This window comes from Leuciscus leuciscus, assembly GCF_965113295.1.
Source record: "Leuciscus leuciscus genome assembly, chromosome: 1".
Taxonomy (NCBI): domain Eukaryota; kingdom Metazoa; phylum Chordata; class Actinopteri; order Cypriniformes; family Leuciscidae; genus Leuciscus; species Leuciscus leuciscus.
In genome coordinates, this window is record NC_138725.1 from 12382292 (window position 1) to 12403523 (window position 21232).

General features: G+C 38.0%; 1 protein-coding gene and 1 pseudogene across 5 annotated transcripts in view; one reads left to right on the top strand and one right to left on the bottom strand.

Annotated features, from left to right (window-relative positions):
- LOC309500348 (uncharacterized protein) overlaps positions 1–11500 on the top strand; it is a 252069-nt gene extending 240569 nt beyond the window's left edge. For 2 of the 4 annotated variants that reach the window (XM_082171924.1, XM_082171923.1), the window contains 2 exons: positions 6675–6771; positions 7048–7757. In XM_082171924.1, the coding sequence (XP_082028050.1) occupies positions 6675–6744 (70 nt within the window). In that variant the 3' untranslated portion in view covers positions 6745–6771; positions 7048–7757. Of the gene's footprint in view, positions 1–6674; positions 6772–7047; positions 8895–10418 lie in introns of those variants that run through there. The other 2 variants (XR_014206558.1, XM_082171925.1) reach the window with 2 other exon arrangements.
- Positions 11501–19179: 7679 nt separating this feature from the next.
- On the bottom strand, positions 19180–21193 carry LOC309487352 (GTPase IMAP family member 7-like; annotated as a pseudogene). The gene is made up of 2 exons: positions 21129–21193; positions 19180–19809 (listed from the first exon to the last, which is right to left on the bottom strand). The product of its transcript is annotated as a GTPase IMAP family member 7-like (transcript).
- Between the last annotated feature and the right edge of the window lie 39 nt (positions 21194–21232).

The window sequence follows — 21232 nt, forward strand, 5'->3', positions numbered from 1 at the left end:
TTTAAGCCATGGCTTAATGCAGATTAGAATGTCCCCTTATTATGTCGAAATAACGAGATATTATGTCGATATTACTGCTGTGTCCACCATGGTCTCCACATTCTTGATCAGCGGAAATGATTTTTGCTTGTTTGGGATCTGACTGGCCAGCGTAACTTTGCTGTCTTTTTGACATTTTTCCCCTGAGTGAAACGATTGAGGCTAACAGCAATCTCAAGCAGGGGAGCGCGGGGCACAACGTAACACAGGGCTAGTTGTAACACACTTGTTTTAAATACTTCCACACATGCTAGGATGACGAAACTTAGTGTATTTACTATTTGCCATATCAACACTATATAGAGAAAAAATTGCGCCAAAATTATAATTTTTTTTGGAAGATATCCATAGACATTTATTAAACCATAGCAAAAGGACATTTCTTAAGTTAATTCTTCATCTCAATTTTTTGTGTTTATTTAAAATTAGACAAATCTGATATTATTTGAATCTCCAATATGTTATTTAACAGTTGAGATAGTTCTTGAATGCTTCGCTAACTAGCTGAAGTCAAGTCGTGTTCCGGTTCAAATTAACCCTCTGGGGTCTGAGGTGTTTTCTGGGCCCTGGAGGTGTTCTGACATGCTCTGACATTTGTGCTTATTTCTGTTACTTGTGACATTTTCATGGCTAAAGTCTAATTACACTGTATTCAGCACAAACTCTGCTACAGTAATATATCAGCAGAATGTGTGTAAAAGTTTGTTGTTTTGAGATAATGACATTTATGCGTGCGTGGTTTGTGAAAATACAAAAAAACAATTCTCACTGAAATAAGGTCATGAAACCCATACTGATTATTTATTCACAAGACTTTTGAAAATTGTATGACGTAGCCTAGAATATTTGCTCTAAAACTATGTGAAAATCACCCCGACTGCTCATTCAGATAAGACAATATATTGATTAAAAAATTTTACGAGTTTTGTGTGAGAAAGCTTTATGCGGGAGCTCATTAAAATGTAAGCTTTTCACACCTGAGAAAGACAAAGGCCCTCCCCTAACTGCCCTATTAGGAGCTATCAGGCCCTGTCATTCAGAGCAACCTTGCACAAAGAATGAGGAGATTTAAAAAAGAATGGCTTTTAGATTTTTGGGATTTATTTACAACACAACATAATCCAAAGATACAAAACAAATGACAAAAAAGCACTCATAGAAAACAATTATCCAAAGACAGAGACCTTTGTGCCATTCCTAAAAACATTGTACATACCTTTCATTTCCAAGGTGTTTGATTTTCACTTTACCATGTTCATGTTCAGAGAATCTGGGCCCTGAAAAAAAAAAAAAGTGAACATACTGATATCAAGAGAAACTATAGGCCTGCACGATTATGGGAATAAATTTTAGATTTTTCTGGTTAAAATTGCTTTTTAAAATTCACAAAATACACACATACACACACACACACACATAAATGTTTCCAACAATATATAATATAATGAACACCAGGTTTGTTGTGCCTTGTAGGCATTGGCTATGCGCAGTGCAATAATAACAATAACCTATAGCAGCCTATAAATCTTCCAGAATATTTCAGTAACAACTAAGCTAGAGAAAAATATATTGATTATCATGTTGCTTCAAATGTTTCCATTCGTTATGATGATATGAAATGAGATAATAGTAAAAACATGAAGCCGTTTGGTGCTTTTCAAACGCGATCGCGATCCAAAATATGATACATTCAAACGCGATCACGCTCAAATACAAAACATTATGGTTACCATATACGTATCTACATTTGAGCAGATATCCACAAACACAGTCACAGTAAACATGGGTCTAAATAGTATAATATTCACCATATATCTAGCAACAGTTCAACTGCAATGTGAAATTTATGCAACAATAACAAACTAATATGTAAGAATTTCTTACCTTAAATCTTTCTTGTCTTCAAATGACAAGATATGGTTATGGTTCTTATATGGTTCTTCTTCTTCTGAGGTAATTCGAATGTAAGCTCACAGTGCGCCTTTCAAACTCGACGAAAAGCAGAGATTTGTGAAGTGTTTTGTTGTTGAGGTAATGAGCGCGTTCGCGTTCCATGTGGAAATTTGCATGTCAATCTCTTTTACGCGAGTGGGCGTGTTCAAATTAAAAAATAATTAGGAAGCGTTTGAGAAGCTGGACATCTTGTTGGTTTTATCCAAATTACTTAAACAGAGAATATTTGTTTTCAGTTTGAATCCGATCATTTAAAAGTACACACTTAAATGTTTATAAAGGTATATGGCTCATAAATGTGTGACAAGTATTCGTTGAGTTTTGTTTCAGTTTATAGACGTGCTCAAGAAAAAAAAGTTCACCGCGACGGAGAGGCAGAACGCACACCCTGTTTATTTTCTTTATTTTACAAAAGCACAATGTTTTGATTTGATTGTAAGTGGACACATACAAAAGTAAAAATATCACAGATTATTTTTTTATATTTCTTTTTTCTGTATGACCATAAATGACGGAGTAATTTAAGTTTATAGTGCTACAATGTGGAGAAAATCCGGCAAAACGCGCCGGCGCGTTTGCCGACCTCAGAGGGTTAAGCCCTGTGTGACACCCTTTTAAAATGTGAAAATCCTATTAATTTAGCTTTATTGATTTGAATTAGGGATGTCAATTTTCACAAATTCCCATGATCGATCGTCGTTTAAATTAACGATCAATTAATCGATTAATCGTTAGCCTTAATACTGCGATATGCGTCTACTGCAGTGGCTATGACAGCATGACCGGGTCTGCAAATGCTGCTCAAAACGCTATGTTCCTCACCAAATCAATTAGAATGGTTTTAAATATAAATAAAGGGCTAGTAGGATTGTAAAATGTTTCGATGTGATTGATAATTAAATTAATTATTTAATAATCAAATATAACTACTAATACAACGTGTCACCAACGCCGCCTCATATGCGCTTAGAATGTGTGACTGTTGTGGACGCGCTCTTCCTGGAACAACTGCACGCGCTGAATGAATCTGCTACCGTTAAACTGGAGCACTTTGCTAGCACGTTATTTATCTAAAAGAAACGCGTCCTATATGAGATTAATCAGGTATATTCAAAATAAACATAATATTACAAATGATATCTGCACAAAATGACGCAAATTCATGCACAAGTGAACTTGAACTAAGTTACGTGCCATTCATTCAGAACTACTCATGTTGTGGACGCGGTCTTCCTGGAGCAACGCGACACGGCAACTAAACCCAAATAATTCACAATGTTTTATTACAATATTGTTCTCTTTATAATGTTATGTAATATTACAGTCCCAATAGTCATTATTAGTCGTGCACTGCCGTTTGAGCTGCGCGCGCTGAAGCTGACGCTTTACTACAGAGTTAATTCTTAACCAAATGCATCCAATATGAGATCAATCAGATATAGATAGGCCTACAGAAAATAAACAGTATTACAACTTACATTTGCACAAAACAAAAGGCTGTGAATGCACACGCAAACTTATAGTCATGATGAAGGTGTAAAATGGTCCCAAACATAACTCCGGCGCGCTCGCTTTACATGTTTCGCGGTTGAGCAGCGCGCACGCGCATGAAGACCTGCTTAATCGATGATCGATAAGTTGTATCGATTAAATGTATTATCGACAATTAATCGATCGTCGATTAATCGTTGACATCCCTAATTTGAATGTTATTTAATATTTACTTTAATTTCAGTTTATTATTTAGCTTGGATTATTTTAATACATCAAATTAATAATTCCTTGGGAGCATACGAATTGGATTACCACAAATGATCTGTGCTGAATTCATCTGGTCTGACTCAGCTCATCATTGATTGGGAGAGAACAGTTCAAACTTACTGGCTGTGGAAATCAGTGGGCTTGTCTCATTATACTATAAGCAAAACGCCGTAAAATAGCGTGCGCTCTGTGCAACCAAAACATATGACGGCGTTTGGATTTAAACGCGATTAATCTATGGCGTATTTCTGAGCCTCTTGGCTTGCCATACACACACATGACCCACAGATAGACGCGCGCCAGTATGAAGTTCTCTTTCGCGGTAGAACGAACACACATGTATGCCAAAATGAATGCACTGCCTGTGAGTGTCCTGATGTGACACACAGAAAGGCTCGCGCTAATATCGTGCGTGCGCACAAAACAGCATTCCAGAATACAGTTATCTTTCGAGCTTAAACGAACAATAACACACACAATTATGGCAAAATGCCTTTTTGGCGAGTATCTTCATAACATAAGAGTAGTCTTATAATGAACGTGAAGAGTTGTGACTCGTGAGAGAATGAGGCGCGTGTGAGATCCGTGTCTCTGACAGCAGCGGCTGCTCTTAAAGGGACAGTACACAGTATCAACTAATTATATCTGTCGCTAAAGTTAATCAAAGAGCAAAGGGAACAGAGAAAAACACTCACTGCTCTTGACTAAAGAACTTTTTTCTTTAGGCAGATTATTAATAATCTGTGTTTTGCAATCACAATATTTACCTCTATTATCGCACTGACATTTTCCCCAAATCGTGCAGCCCTAATATATAATTATATATATATATATATATATATATATTCCATCGAATATTCCATTCTCTTTACTCTTAAGTATAACACATAAATATTTTTTATATACATTGTCAGAAAAGTAAACAAAGCAATGAAAACATCATTGCAATTACCAAGTCCATCTCATCTGGCATGTTATTAGAATTATTGATAATGTTTTAGAACTCATCTCTGTTTATAATGACACTTTAGCTACAGTTTCTGTTTTCATAGACGATAAATGTAGGTTTTAAATCCTTCATGTTAATCTTCTATGAACAATGTAGATTAATGTAGAATAAACCAATGTATATTTTAGTCAGAATTATTGCTCTTCATCAACTTGAGGTCCTGGAGCTCGTTCTGTAAAGTTGAACAGAGACTCACTCGCTCTCGGGACAAGCATTGAAGGAAAATGGAAATACACACATGACTTTCTTACATTTACTGATAAAGACATAACCATTAAATATAAAAAAGTCATTGAAATTACAATCATTTATTTCAATCTCTGCATTTAATAAACTACCAGGGATTGTTTTTATCACAGCTTGTAAATGTTTTAAATTAATGTGCATGTGTGTGTTTTGTAATGTATGATTTTTTTTCTGTCAAGCTGTTGGTGAAAATAAGAGCTTGTTCTTCAGTGATTTGCCTGGTTAAATAAAGGTTAATGAGTTACACAAAGGGAATACCACATCAGAGTAAACATCACATGCATCTGAACGATGTGTTCAACTGTATGCTTAAGAGTTTATTTGAAGTGCTGAATATGAAGCATTTTCATGTTTAGGAAAACTTGGCTTGTGTTGTTTCAGCACTAGTTGATTTATGTTAGTTTTGTTTGTTGTGTTGTTGTGGCTTCGACAAAACCTGATAATCAGGGATGGAAATTAACTTTTTTGTCCACCGGCCACTGTGGCTGGTGGATTTCAAAATCTACCAGCCACTCAATGTTTTTACCAGCCACTTTCTTGTTTTTAACCGACAATGTAACTGCATGTGAAAATTGATAGTACAAGATCTACAATACTTAAAGGGATACTCCACTTTAAAATGAAAATTCTGTCATCATATACTCACCCTCATGTTGTTTGAAACCTGTATGAATTTCTTTCTTCTGCTGAACAGAAAGGAAGATATTTAGAAGAATGTCAGTAACCAGAAAGTTTCTGGTCTCATTGACTTCCATAGTAGGAAAAAAGATATACTATGGAAGTCAATGAGACCAGAAACTGTCTGTTTACTGATATTTTTCTCAATATCTTCCTTTCTGTTCAGCAGAAGAAAGAAATTCATACAGGTTTCAAACAACATGAGGGTGAGTATATGATGACAGAATTTTCATTTTAAAGTGGAGTATCCCTTTAAGCAGTTTATTTAATCTCAAGTCTCAATGAAATACTTACATTTTCTCTTTCTCTCTTATACACGCTTTCTCTCTTATATATATTTCTCTTTTTTTACCTGGATGTGGCATTTGGATGATTCGTGGTATTTTATGGCTTCCAGATTTACGTTTTTAGTCCCAAAAATGAAACTAATAGGCCCAGTTTACACGAGAACGCTCGCGGGTGAAAACGTAAAAATATTTGATCAGATGTGCCTTTCGTTTAGACGGCGACGGCGTTTTTGGGGCTTAAAAACGCAAAAAAGTGAAACCATCCTCCAGAGTAGAAATCTTAAAAACGCTCCACCGTCGCGTCGGTGCGTTCACACCGGACGCGCGAGTGATTTCAATGTTAAGTCAATGCAAAGATGTTTTCTCTGCAGACCTCTTAACGCCTGCGATGTAACGCCACATTTTCTTTGAAGGTGTCCTCCTCTAAAAGTGTCCGCCGTCCGTGTGAAACAGTATGCTATTTTTATTTACCCGCCACGGTGGCCGGTAGGTGAAGCGAGTTTACCCGCCACATCAGAAAATCACCCGCATTTGGCTGGTGGCGGGTGCTAATTTCCATCCCTGCTGATAATCTTAAGTTACATGATCACGGTCACTATATTTTTCAACATGTGATTAGCCTTAGTACTTAGTTCAGAGTCTGAAATATTGATTATTCCTCTCTCATCATGTCTGTAAGAAATGAACTTGTGTGTTATTAGCAGAACTGCCAGAAAGCATCTGGAAGGAGAGGACGGAGAGAACGCCAGTGATCCAGAACCTGCAGAATGAAACATCAAGATACGGAAGAACAAAGAGGTTGGTGTTTATTCTTGATTCCTCATTCATTCTTCATGATGAAGAACATGCTGATGCTCACCAGATTTACATTGTTTCATGACCAAACTAGTGTTTTATAACACAAATCATCTTCATGACATTAAAATAGATCATAATCGTGTACAGCAGTTTTGACCAGATTTGATGAGATTAAAATGTCTGTTGAACTCATCAGTGATCTTGACTTTGAGCTTCACTTTTCATTTCATGTTTGTCTCTCATTTGAAATCTCAATTGATTTAATGTTTCTTTTAGACCTGATGGACGCGAACGAGAAAGGAAAAATGTGTGTAAATGTAAATCAAGTCTGAAGAAGGATCCGCAGCGGAGAGAAACTTTACATGTGATCAATGCGGGAAGAGTTTCACTCGGGCCTTCGTTCTGAAATCACTTCTGCCTTCTCATTCAGAAGAAGAGCACCAGAAAAATTACACTGGAAAATGTTCAGGAGCTGAAGAAGAGGCCGTAACACTTTTAACAGAGACATGAATCTGATATTAATTTGAACTCGTTCATTGTTTTTCAGAGATCTGTCTTATTAGTTTTAATTTTTATATAATAACTCCATAATTTTCGGTTCTGAAAGCCAAGTATTACGTTTGTTTCTGGGGCTTCCCAGCAAACACAGAACGTTCCCCTAACGTTAGTTTTTGGTTCCTGTCTTTTTTATTGTTTTGGGAACTAAATAGTATAATTCTAGGAATGCTCTTTTTATTTATTTTTTTGCAACAATAATATAATGTTCCCAGAAGGTTGCAGGATAGTTATTTTTAACAACATAGACATTTTTAATATTAACATAGAAATAGTTACCAACTATAGAACGTTCCCCAATGGTTATTGTTTATATAAATATGTAAACTAACTTTCCAATTAAAACACTGCAGATGGTTTTGTATAATGACCTGTACTGAGCTCTGTAACTAGTTTATGCAGCATTTAATAAAATTGAGCAATTAGTTAAATCCAAGCGCATTACATTGTGAATGTGAAAAGCACAGAAATCATAAATTCTTGGGTTTGTTTATATCTTCATTTACTCCTCCTCTGATCTGCACACGCTTCTCCAACACGTGTTGTTGTACACAGTGCAGTGATTCCGGGATCTACGTCAGAACGCTGCCTCGTTATTGGCCAGCTCATGCGTCAGGATCACACGATCACACTAAAAAATATTATAGTCGCTTCATAAACCGCAGTCTGTAAGTTTCGCCTCTTTGTCGCTATCTCCGTTTGGAATCTGCTATTGCAGTTATATGTGGAATTATCTTTAAATGCGTTGTGCATCAGCACGGCTCCTGAGCACGGATGAATAATATCTTGAGGTGTATGTGTGAGCTGTCAGTCAATGCACCAGTGTGGATATTCACTGTACTTCAGGAATACAGATACGACCTCCAGGAATTATTTCCAAAATAAGAAGGAAAATGTCGTCTGAACAAGTAACATGTCAGCCACTTTTGTTCTGATCAACTGATGATTAAATCTTATGATCACAAAGTTAGCTCAGATCACGTCAAACCGTGTAAATTATTGTTATACTTTGTTCTCAAATTGTTAATGTTATCAAAACTACGTGACTATGTATTTAAGGCTATAAATGATCTGCCACCTGCAGCATCCTCACACGCAGAATAGCCTACTAGCCGAGACTCCTTCTTTATGTATACAGACGTGACGTAATGACGCAGAGACGAACCGCGGCAAACTTGTATTTCTCGTGGAAACCTACCAGTACCACTCAAATTAGAATCCGTTAAAAGCTTACCGCTGTGAATCAGGCTACGGTAAGGAGATGAAAATGTTGTAGAGGTGAGTCTAAAAGACAATTTTCACCTGTATATATACACTCAGTTACATCTTGTCAATCACAGTCATTTCACGATTAACATTTCCTTTTAAATTTTATTTCAACAGGTATAGACTGGGCATGTCAACCAGCCAGGGTGTGCGTAGGGCGGTTGGGGTGAACGCCAAACTTTTATCAGCACACCAACTGGACTTGTATACTAATACTAAAATGTATACTTGGCCCGTATCGCTGGTGCGGTCCTTGATGAGGACTTGGTGGAGGCAGCCGAGCTCTTATCCTCTATAGCTGGGTATGTCTCTTAATTTATCAAGGACATAACACAAACTATTTGTACATTACATTACTATAAACTAGGGGTTTCATCAACTAGTCGACTAGCCGACTAGTCGACTGTCACAACCACTAGTCGGCGCTGTCGGCCCTAATCGACTAGTCGGAAAACAAAATGGCGTCAGGCGCTGAGGTACCTATGCGTCCAAAACGGTCAAGGTCATGGAGTGCAGTGTCGCATTTGGTGCAATATAGATGGACACGCAAAACGGGACACATTCAGAATTAATAAACATTTAGTAAACTACAGAACAGCGCGAGTGGGAAATGGCGCACCTCACACGGGCAGGGCTACGAGAACGGACACTGCACTGGTGATATAAAACGCACACACACAGGTCTGTTAACTTAAGCATACTTTTAAGGTTGTCTAATATTTTTCTGACTAACAAATTACTGACACAGTAGGCTAAAGCTAGACACAAAATTTAAATAAAGAAAAAACGAAATTTAGGCTAAATAAAACAAATGAAATTTAAATAAAGAGAAAACGAAATTTAAATAAAGAAAAAACGAAATTTAAAAAAGAAAAACGAAATTTAAATAAAGAAAAAACGAAATTTAAATAAAGAAAAAACGAAATTTAAATAAAGAAAAAACGAAATTTAAAAAAGAAAAACGAAATTTAAATAAAGAAAAAACGAAATTTAAATAAAGAAAAACGAAATTAAGTTAAATTAAAAACGAGATTAATTTAAATTAAAAACGAGATTAATTTAGATTGATAATAACGGGTAAAAAGACTAATACATTTTGTTTCTATTATTCTATTTTCCACAATGTCAAAGCAACGCAGCTTAACCGAAAACACAAGCTCAGGCATGCACTTCGGTCCATACAAACTCCGCTGTTCTGCACTAGCGGTTCGAGCCGCGCCTGAATCGCGTGTCTCACGCAGGCAGTGTGCAAACGCCAACCTGTTAAGCTGAGACGCTCACGCCACGCAGCCAGTGTGTCGCAGGTGATACAAAAATATAGTGGTTCAGTATAACCTACATCAAACTTGTATCGGCCTATATGCTTAAATGATATTTGCTTAAAGATGCAATGAAAAATGCACAGTTAAAACTATATGCAAAAAATATGTCGTGATGTTGACAATGTTATTGTCTGAGGCTAGCCATGTGGCAATGCTTATCTGCAACGTTCGCTGATGCGCGTGGTGTGGCAGTTCATAACAAGAATGTTTTAATTACAAGAATGTTTTAAATGAATGCTGCTGTTTTTGTATTAACACAAGAATAACTGATGAATTTATTTATTATGTTATTTCTGAATTTCAAACATACATTTCCAATAATTCACCAGAACTCCTTCCTCTGTCTTCCTTAACAATGCTCAATGCGTTAATGCGTCAATTTAATGAATAAATAATTTAACGACTAGTCGACTAGTCGTCGACTGTTATGCAAAACTAGTCGACTAGCAAAAATCAGTAGTTGTGAAACCCCTACTATAAACGTTGTATTCCTCACTTATACAGGACTTGTTCGGACAAGGGGTCAGCAGCAGTTGCTGAAACCAGCACCCGGCAGTCTTTCTGACAGTTTTTGGAGGCGTTTCCTGTCTCACTGCAGGGCCAGCCTCCATCTAAGAGGCAGCGCAGTGAATCTGGCTTTTCTGGAGACAGAGCGTTCTATGATAAGTGGCAGCTTTCACAGTATGCTCCAAGGAAAGACTATCTTCTCGGTAATTCTCCAATTCTATCAATACAGTATTGGCACCCATTAATTCTACATTGATTCACTGTGACAAATAACTTGCAAGAGAAAAGTCTTGTCATTCTGTCTTTCAGGCTACTTCAGTCTGCGGAGGCCTTCAGCTGCAGAAGTGGCAAGGGTGATTGGTCAGGAGGGGTGGACGACCAATTGCCCCAAAGCAGAGGAGGTAGTCAAGATGTGGAAGCCGTCCACCAAGCAGAAGGTCGAAACCTTCTGGGCGCCGCAGCAGTCATTCTATTCTACATCACTTACCGATCAAATAAGGCTTTGGCGGCACTACATTTCGATTTGGCGACCGCCAAAAATTTTCAATGCAGGACAAAACCCTGTAATGGACGTTAATATTAGACTGTTAGGTTACGTTACGTACTTTACGTTTATACGGGAATGGTGAGTATAATTACTTGCATTTTAGGGAATTTACTGAAGGGTTGTCTTGGCCTGTAGTAGAAATCCTACATTATTTAGAAAAGTAAAATGCTTCAATTTAAATGTTCTTGTTTAGATATCACAGGACTTTGGAGTTTTATTCCCTGACAATGCAAACCGCCTTTATGAGTTTTGGGCTCCTGTCTTCGTTGACCGGATTTTACTTTTTGCACTTGAGACTTGATTTGATCCATTGGTTTTTGAAAACTGTAAGCATTCTTTCTGTAAACTCGTCGTTCAAGATGTTTGTGGTGAAGTTGCCTTTAAAACCCTTCCTGCTGTCCTGCCATCATCGCCACACTGCACAGATGGGAAAATGGTCCGTCCAACTGAAATAAAGCGCAGCTTCATTGACATTAAACCAGTAAGTTTAACCAACACTGCAACATCAGCTGTTAACTGGCTTTATATATTATTTGAGGTTTATTTATATTGTTGATATAAATTTTTTTTTTACTTAAAAGTTAATGCTTTGGATAAAAGCGTCTGCTAATTTATGTACTGTGTGTGCACGCATGTTTTAAATGTAATATGTATATTTTAATATTTGCACATCATAATTGTTTGTTCTATTTATACACGTGTATATTTACATACTAGGCTCACTCATATTTATTGCATTCATAATGTAATACTTAACACATGTTAAAACATATTTATTGTGTTTATACAATGTCTATTTTATTTATTAAAATAAGGTCATAAAAAAAAAAGAAAAAAAAAAATTACTCAACTGTTGGGTTATTTTAACCCAACGGGTATTTAACCCAGTGCATTGGGTTAAAATAACCCACAGTTGGGAAGGTGCTATACTACCCCATAGTTGGGTTATTTTTAACCCAACATTTTTAAGTGAGTACATATTAGTACCTGTGTACAAAGGTGCCTTTTGAAAAGGTTCTGGCCCAGTGACAGCTTTTGAACCGTTTTTGCTAAGAGTGATTTCTATCAGGATGACTCTGAACCAGACTGTCGATGTGGAAACAGGCGATTCAGAACAGGACTATGTCTTGGTCAATATTACAGAAAACAGAAGTACGTTTGGCAGTAACTGCTATTTTAAGAAAAAAAATCTATATATATTACTGATTTTCAAAAAAAAAATAGAGGGGACCTAGGATGATAACATCACTGAACATTAGACAAGACAGTCCATTACCACACTGAGCTGCAAGGAAACGCTGAACATTCGACATAGCTGTGTTCCAATGTGAAGTCGAGAAGCACCTGGCTGCAGCCTGCAGATTTGGGCGGGGGTGCACCTCCACCACCTCTGTGCAGCCCCGCCCACAATGCTTCTCATTGGTTAGTGGCAAGTGATTACGTCGATCAAGGCGGGGCTGCACGTCTCTTCACTCCAACATCTCTTTTCATTGGTTAGTGGCGTGAAGTCATGACGTTCTAGCATGTTTTCATTTCCTAAGGTCATCGCTGCATGGTGAGTACACTACAGGCAAGCTACTCTTTTTTTTGTTCTAATTTTATTTACATTTTATTTGACCATTTTTAATTCTGAAGTGGCGTTTAGTGTGATGTTAAAATGAAGTGGTGTAAAAATGAGATCGTGTAACTTTACTCATCATATCACACAAATAACTATAGGGCAGCGTAGGTCTAAGTGTGGTGTGTGTAGTGTGTAGTGTGTAGTGTGTTTGTGTGTGTGTGTGTGTGTGTGTGTGTGTGTGTGTGTGTGTGTGTGTGTGTGTGTGTGTGTGTGTGTGTGTGTGTGTGTGCAGTGCGTGTGTAGTGCGTGTGTGTAGTGTGTATGTTGTGTGTGTCTGTGTGGTTTTGGTGGGATTAGGATATAGTGTTAAAACCATAGGTTAAAACAAGGCCCTTAAAAAGAAATACAGTTTCCGGTTTACCGTGGCGTCGACGTCATTACTGTGCCACTTACCATTGAGAAGCTAGGTGCGGCCCCGCCTCGATCGACGTCATCACTTTGCCCCTAACCAATGAGAAGTGTTATGGGCAGCCCCACCCCAATCTGCAGGCTGCAGCCAGGGGCATGTTCAAGTTCAAAACGGTGCGCAACGTTTTGCTACGGTTTCCGGGTTGAACGTCATGTTTCCTGGAAACGGCGTGCACCGGTGTGCAACGGGGTTTGAGATGCGTTTTCTCTTGTTTGGTGGGTGTGTCAGAACTGCAGTCCAATCAGCAGCAACATGTATATAAAGCACGTGGTATTAAAGTGAACTCGCACAATGGGACTAAGGAAAGTAATTTACAAATGTGTTCGATGCAGCTCGGTATACGCAACAACTGAGGATATTAGAAGACTTGTTTGTCTAAAGTTTTATTGTAAAAAATATAGGATATCAACATAATGATGTAGTTGTTTATATTTTTAGCTTCATTGTAAGTGTATTGGTATAGAAATAAACAATGGTAATTAAGTGCTTTTCCTAAAAATGAGAAAGAAAATACAGGGTATTAAAACAGTATGACCTACAAATAAAGTCAGTATGTGAGGCTAAATAGATGTGTTTTAGTCTGAATTAGGTAAGATGTGTGCTTCAGTTTCAGCAATCCCTTCACTCGATTGGGATGTTCTCTTTTGTTCTGGGCGGCAAGTGCAGTAACTGTAACATCGGGCATATTTTGTAGTATTAAACACATATTTATACCGACTTCATCAGGCTCTGAAAATTCTTCACAAAGAACACAAAGAATGGCCTTCTCAGCTGCCATAGTTGCAACTCTTGCGTCATCAGAACAGTGTGTTCAACGCATCACCGTTTCTGTTTAAAAAACGTTGTGCAACGTTTTGTCGGAGCTGAACGCAGCCCAGGTGTACTTGGGGAAGTCTGCATCCTCCGAAGGCTGTATTTGAAGGCCGATTGGCCGCGTTTAAAGGCCGATTGCGTCACAGCAGCGCGATGACGGCTGTCCCAATTCAAACACTGCATGCTTGGAAGGCCGATTGCGTCACCGCAGCGCGACGAAGGCTGCCCCAGTTTGGAATGTCATTCAGATGCGACGCCAAATGCGCACTTCGTTTCTCGGACAAAACGAAGGATACAAAAATGCACACTTTCGCGGCCTACTCTTCCCCAGAATTCATAAAGCATCATCATTCATGACCAATTAAGTGAGTTTTTGCTTAAAAGAAGTCAAGTCAAGTCATCCTCATTTATATAGCGCTTTTAACAATGTAGATTGTTTCAAAGCAGCTTTACAGAGATAGACATATAATTTATGGTAACAGAGATTGTTTTGTATAATAAATAAGCAAAATAATTATTTTAATAAGCAAAATAATCTGCCAAATGGGGCAAGTAAAATAATCTTGTTTTCAGTTTGATCTAAGATTATTTTGCTTAACCCATTAGCAGATTATTTTAGTGTTTTAAGTAAAAACTCACCTAATTTTAAGTTATTTTTCCCCAAAACAAGAAATGTTTTACTTGCCTAGTAGGCTAAATGCTTCTTGATTTAAGAATTTTTAGATGTTTGAACTAGAAACAAGACAAAATAATAAGTAAGAAAAGCTTTTTTTGCAGTGAATATCAAGTAGGAGGGTATATTCAAGTAAATAAAACAGCAGAAAAAATCCAGCTGAAATGTGGTAGATAAAAATACCTGAAAAACATAGCGGTCTCTGCAATACATTATTTGATATACCTGAAATAGCTAGCGAAATAAGTGTTAAAACCAAGGGGTGTTTCTTAAAAAAACTGAACTTAAACTAAAAAACTGCAGCTTAATTTATCAGGTGGTCTGAGGCAAAACCTGTTGTAATGTTTTGTTTTGTTTCAGGGACCGAGGAGCAGACGACTGAATTTATAAAATTAAGGGCCGAAAATGATCATTTATTTACAGGGGCCAAAAACTCGGCCACTGTGGCTTGGAGGTAAAGTCATTAACCATTTGTAATATTTCCACTAGCTGCCTCTTGTATGCAAAAATTAGCCCTCACCCTATACAAAGCCCACAGCAATGAGACAACAACTAGATAAGGCAATAGTCTTTCACTCAGTTGTTTTTTGTAGGTTTTTTTGTGTGTGTGTGTGTGTGTGTGTGTGTACAAACGTTTTAAGCAAACTTGAGGATCCAGGAATATGATTTCTGGAGTATTTTGTATGCATGTACTGCTGTGTGATTTTCTAATGTTAAGATTGCACCCCTGTCTTAATTTGTTTCGTAAGTCTTTCCGTTTACTCCTTTTTTAGGAGAATTCTGGAGAAAATGGACCCACTGGGGAAGGTCACTCCCTTGCAGGCCAAAAGAAAATGGGACAACTTAAAAAAAAAAAAAAAAGAAAGCAAGTTAATTGACACATCTTTGCTGAAATGTATTGTGGTGTTCTTGTTGTTTACAACTGGTATGGTGTATTTGCTCTGCCTTAGGATTGCAAGTGTCCTGGGACAGGTGAGGGGGTGAGCGGGAAATCCTCTGCTGAACTTGGCTGTGGTTTGTCCTCATGGATGAGGTCTTGGGACAGAGGCCTTCCAACAACCCCCCTGTCCTAATTGCCTCCATCCCTGAGGACAAACCAGGGCCAAGTTCAGCAGTGGCGGACCGAGATGAGGAGCCAGCCCCACCAGCCCCACCAGCCCCAAAATACAAGTAATTGGTCTGGACATTGTTGACTTTTTAAATGGAAGTCATTTGTAAACGATACATTCTTCTATACATGTTTTTTTTTACCATGTAAAATGAAAATGATTTCAAGTACTTTTTACAAATATTTACAACAACAGGAAAACAATTCAAATTAACGGTACATAAAACAGATTGGAAAAACAAGTGTATGCTTTCAGCTGAGCACGGAGACCCTGGTGGAGCTGCTGGACCGGGATGGGCTCCACAATAGAGACCCTGGTAAGGCCTCCTGCTGGTGGGACATCATCTGGGACGCTCTCCAGAGTGTTTGACTGCATATTTCCACTGTCCACTAAGTTGTCTACCAACAGGTTTGCAGGGCTGACTCAATCAACAGCTGCCATGTACCTGAGATATTTTCAGAAAGAGGGAAGAGTAAAAGAAATACTCACATCCTCAAATCAAACCTTACAATTCTCTTACTTGCCTGTTACAAATAGTTGTGGTCAATGGGAACCTCCTCCAGGGCCTCTTCTGCAGACAGCTGGTCTCGCCACAGAGCACCACTGACTGTCTCCAAAACATGCTCCCCCTCATCCTCTGCATCCTCCTCCTCGTGCTCATCCTCTGCATCATTACATTTTTTTAAAAATAAAGAAAAATAAAAAATAGGGGGGACCTAGGATAATAACAACACTAAACACTAGACAAGAGAGTCCATTACCACACTCTGAGCTACAAGGAAACGCTGAACATTTCGACACCATGTTTCACTTCCTCAAATCTGCTTCACAGCTTTATCAGCGCTTTAACCTGTTCTGAGAACAGAGCTATTCTCTGAACGTGTTCAAATCATCCTGCAAAATCTCCATCATCTGGAAATCACACTGAATACTGCACTTGAAGTCCATTTCAGAGTCTTGCATATCTGAGCTTTCTCTATTCTCCTGAGTAACTCTCTCAGTTAAATGATCTATAAGAGATCATCTGAGGTTTTGCATATGTGATAGTCCTATTTCTCTTTATTTTGCAGATTTTAAACACACATAAACACTAACATTTTACATGAAGCATTGGCTTTATCACATTTGCTGTCGATGAATAAATGATGTTACTGCCATGATGGTGTTGTTCCAGCATCTACCAGCAGAGGGTTGAGGAGATTATTCAGTCAATTCCTGACCCAATCCCAGATGAAAACAGTGAGGATCAGGCACTCTTTTAAAAAGACTAATTTCCGGCTATACTTTTGGACTCTGCCCATATATATATTATAAAAAGGTGCTTGTATCCAGACTGTTTAATGTACAAGGGCAGCATGAATGTTCTTCCACAGCTCAGGAACACTATCAACAAAATATTATCAATTAAAATAATTGTTTTATCCACATGCTCAAACACAATACAACAATGTGTGCGGTAAAGTGCCTTGTTTAATTTTGCACGTCTTCTGAAACAGATCTTCACACAAACCAGGAAGTGACATCATGGTCTAAATGTGCTGAATTATGTAATATTCGGTTTCATAGATGATTTCAGTATATTGACAATAAGAAAAAATAAAAATCATTATCAATAAATAAGTTTAGTCATGTTTGATGATTGATTAATCTCTCACTGAACTCTGGTCTGTTCTGCTAGTTTCCCTGTAGCTCTGATTACAAGATCTGCCTTCATACGACTGATTCTCTCGCTCTCAGCCTCCTTTATTGCTCTCTCTCCCTCCTTTATTGCTCTCTCTTTCTCCTCTATTGCTCTCTCTTTCTCCTTTATTGCTCTCTCTTTCTCCTTTATTGCTCTCTTTCTCCTTCATTGCTCTCTCTTTCTCCATTATTGCTCTCTCTTTCTCCTTTATTGCTCTCTTTCTCCTTTATTGCTCTCTCTTTCTCCTCTATTGCTCTCTCTTTCTCCTTTATTGCTCTCTCTTTCTCCTCTATTGCTCTCTTTCTCCTTTATTGCTCTCTCTTTCTCCTTTATTGCTCTCTCTTTCTCCTTCATTGCTCTCTCTTTCTCCATTATTGCTCTCTCTTTCTCCTTTATTGCTCTCTTTCTCCTTTATTGCTCTCTCTTTCTCCTCTATTGCTCTCTTTCTCCTTTATTGCTCTCTCTCTTTCTCCTTTATTGCTCTCTCTTTCTCCTTTATTGCTCTCTCTTTCTCCTCTATTGCTCTCTTTCTCCTTTATTGCTCTCTCTCTTTCTCCTTCATTGCTCTCTCTTTCTCCATTATTGCTCTCTCTTTCTCCTTTATTGCTCTCTTTCTCCTTTATTGCTCTCTCTTTCTCCTCTATTGCTCTCTTTCTCCTTTATTGCTCTCTCTCTTTCTCCTTCATTGCTCTCTCTTTCTCCATTATTGCTCTCTCTTTCTCCTTTATTGCTCTCTTTCTCCTTTATTGCTCTCTCTTTCTCCTCTATTGCTCTCTTTCTCCTTTATTGCTCTCTCTCTTTCTCCTTTATTGCTCTCTCTTTCTCCTTTATTGCTCTCTCTTTCTCCTTTATTGCTTTCTTTCTCCTTTATTGCTCTCTCTTTCTCCTTTATTGCTCTCTCTTTCTCCTCTATTGCTCTCTTTCTCCTTTATTGCTCTCTCTTTCTCCTTTATTGCTCTCTCTTTCTCCTCTATTGCTCTCTTTCTCCTTTATTGCTCTCTCTTTCTCCTTTATTGCTCTCTCTTTCTCCTCTATTGCTCTCTTTCTCCTTTATTGCTCTCTCTTTCTCCTTTATTGCTCTCTCTTTCTCCTTTATTGCTCTCTCTTTCTCTATTGCTCTCTAGTTTTTACAAAGAAAGATTACATTGGAAATATTGTTACAATTTTTATTGTTGTTGTAATTGTATAACCTTTTTTAATAAAATACCAACAAAACAAACAATATATATATATATATATATATATCTTTAAATAATTTTTATAAAGCTTTATTAGTGACACATTTGGGTAGAGAATATATTCCTAATCTGAAAATACAGTATGAGAACAATTAACTGCACAATTACTAGAAATGTTTACTTTGGATATTATACAATTTGCAAGCAAAATTTGTGGAAAAAACAACAACAACAACAACTGTGAACCAATTATATATATTGTCCTTGCATTATTTTTTGTGGCTCAGTCACATGCCTGAATGAAAGGCTCATTACGTATGCAGCCTCATTATGCGGGGGCCCATTGTCTCCTCAAGTGTGAATCACGCCCATCCAAACAAAAAGTGTCGTACAAAATTTAAATCAATGTATTGTTTTATGTGAATGATTAGGAAGGATGATTTTCACATCATTTTGAAGAAAAAACTCTAGGCGACAAAATGCATTATTCAGACGTCTTGTGGACACATATATAGTATGTGTTTTGTGGCCTTATTTCAGACATTTTTAGTTTTTTCAATAACCATGCATAAACATTATTTTCTCAAAAATACAAACATGTACATACATGTTGTTCACATATTATGGTAGCCCTGTTTGTGCTAAATAGAGTGTAATTACACCTTTGCCATTAACATGTTTATAAGCAACTGAAAAAAGCACAAATGTCAGGGCATGTCAGAACATCTCAAGGACCCCAAAAACACCTTAGACCCCAGAGGGTTAAACTCCAGTATATTTTCTGCCATTCGGATTGAGTGACCAGTTTGTGCTCCTGTTTAAACTGCTTCACTTTCTCATGCAGTTTCTGCTTCTGAATCTCCTGAATGTGTTTCTTTGACTCATCAAACATGTCATTTGTAAAGTGTCCACCATCTTCTCTATTTTCCTCATCAGATCTTTGACTTGTAGGTATCCAGATGACTTATTGTCCAGACAGAAGAACCGATTTCCACAACTCTTTACAAGTTCTTTAAGATCTGAATCTCTTTCCTGTAGAAACTGCTCAATGGTTTTCTTTAAATGGTTTTTTTTTGTGAGTAAAGAGGATTAAAGTGTATTTTCCATCTGTTCTCCAAACATTTCTTTGAGCTGCTGTATTGTGTTTTTCTCCTCCTCAGTGAATCGACCCACTTTAATCACGATAATAAAAGCATGTGGTCCAGGAGAGGAGTATGTTATGCATTTCACTACTTCAGTTTTAACCTCCTCATTATTAAGCTCAGTATCATAAAGTCCAGAAGTGTCGATCACTGAGATCTCTTTACCAAACCTCACTGTAGTTTCTGACTGACACCATTTCGTTACAGAGTTTGAACTGGTTAAAGATTTAAACAGGTTTACTATTAATAAAAATCATCATCTCTACAGAAGTTCGCCACTCGACCTATAACTCAACCTAATAAGTTAGAAGCACATACCTTATGAGTGCGATCTCCGGAAACCAAAGCAGATTTTAAACCAAACCAAGGCAGACAACACATATGCTTGGAAGCTGAGGGCTCGTCCAGTCTATCGGGAGGAGAAATGCTGAAACCCGTACTAGCCGCGCTTTAATCAGTTTCACCCAAACCTCTGACTGTACACAAACAATCCTGCCTTTACAATACCAGTGGTTACTTAGATAAAAAACACAATCATGGCTTTCACCTTCCAGAAGAGGAACAACCTCAACCCAATGCCAGCCGCAGGACTTCATACACCACCCTGAAAATAGGCTAACGTTAGCTACGACAACCCAGCCAACATCACCAAACATACCTGGATGGCGACTAAATGACGACACGGGAAGAAAGGGGCGGTGACTCGTGACGCCATACACTCTAGCCAGCCAGTTTATATACACTCTACTGCTTAGCACTGATAGGACGAAACTCAATGAGTAGACTAACCAATCACATGCAGGCAGGAAGAATTTCATTGGACCTGCCACATAAGGCTGTGTCTGAAGTCAGTTGTAGTTCTTGTGTTTCTCTTTTCTTCAGAAACCCACTTTAAGAAAGAAGAGGAACTGTTTTCTGAATGTGTGAGAATTCACACCTGTCCGCCTAGACTGGATTCAGAGATGATCACAGCTGTGTGTGGGTTAAACCAGTCCGGTCTAACTAACTGAGTTCTGAGAACTAACCAGCGATGACATACGTCTGAAAACACTAGAGCTCAAAGCCACAACACAAAGAGACTGTCACGCGGGTGTAGAAACACACACAAAGATGAAGATGTTTAGGTAGGTTTAGGGTATAGTGTAGGTGTACGTTATTTCAAAGCGTGATGGTTAATCTTTTAGCGCTACTCACCGGACATTTCAACACAGATCTGCAATGATACGGACAAACTTCGACGTAATAAAACGTTGTTTTCATGTTTCATGATATTCATGTTCATCTGTTCTGGAAAAAAGACTAAACACACTTTTAGCGCCACTCACTGGACATATAACTTTGATACTGTTGTGAAACGTGCACAACGCAACGTATTTTACCGTCTTGCAAAAATGTTGCCACAGGAACGTTTTTTACATGAGCCAGGGTTTCAATATTGACTTTTACAGCTAATGAAATTCAAAATAGCCTTTAGAGCATCTCTGAATCGCTTTAAACAGCTCATCTGTGTCACAGCACACCAAAACCAGCTGACCGAGAATTATCCCCGTCAGAGCGGCTCGTGCCAAATCCACCGGCCAAAGGGAAAATGACTGGCATTTGGTGTTTGTAGTGTTAATAAAGGAGTCTGGATCTGAT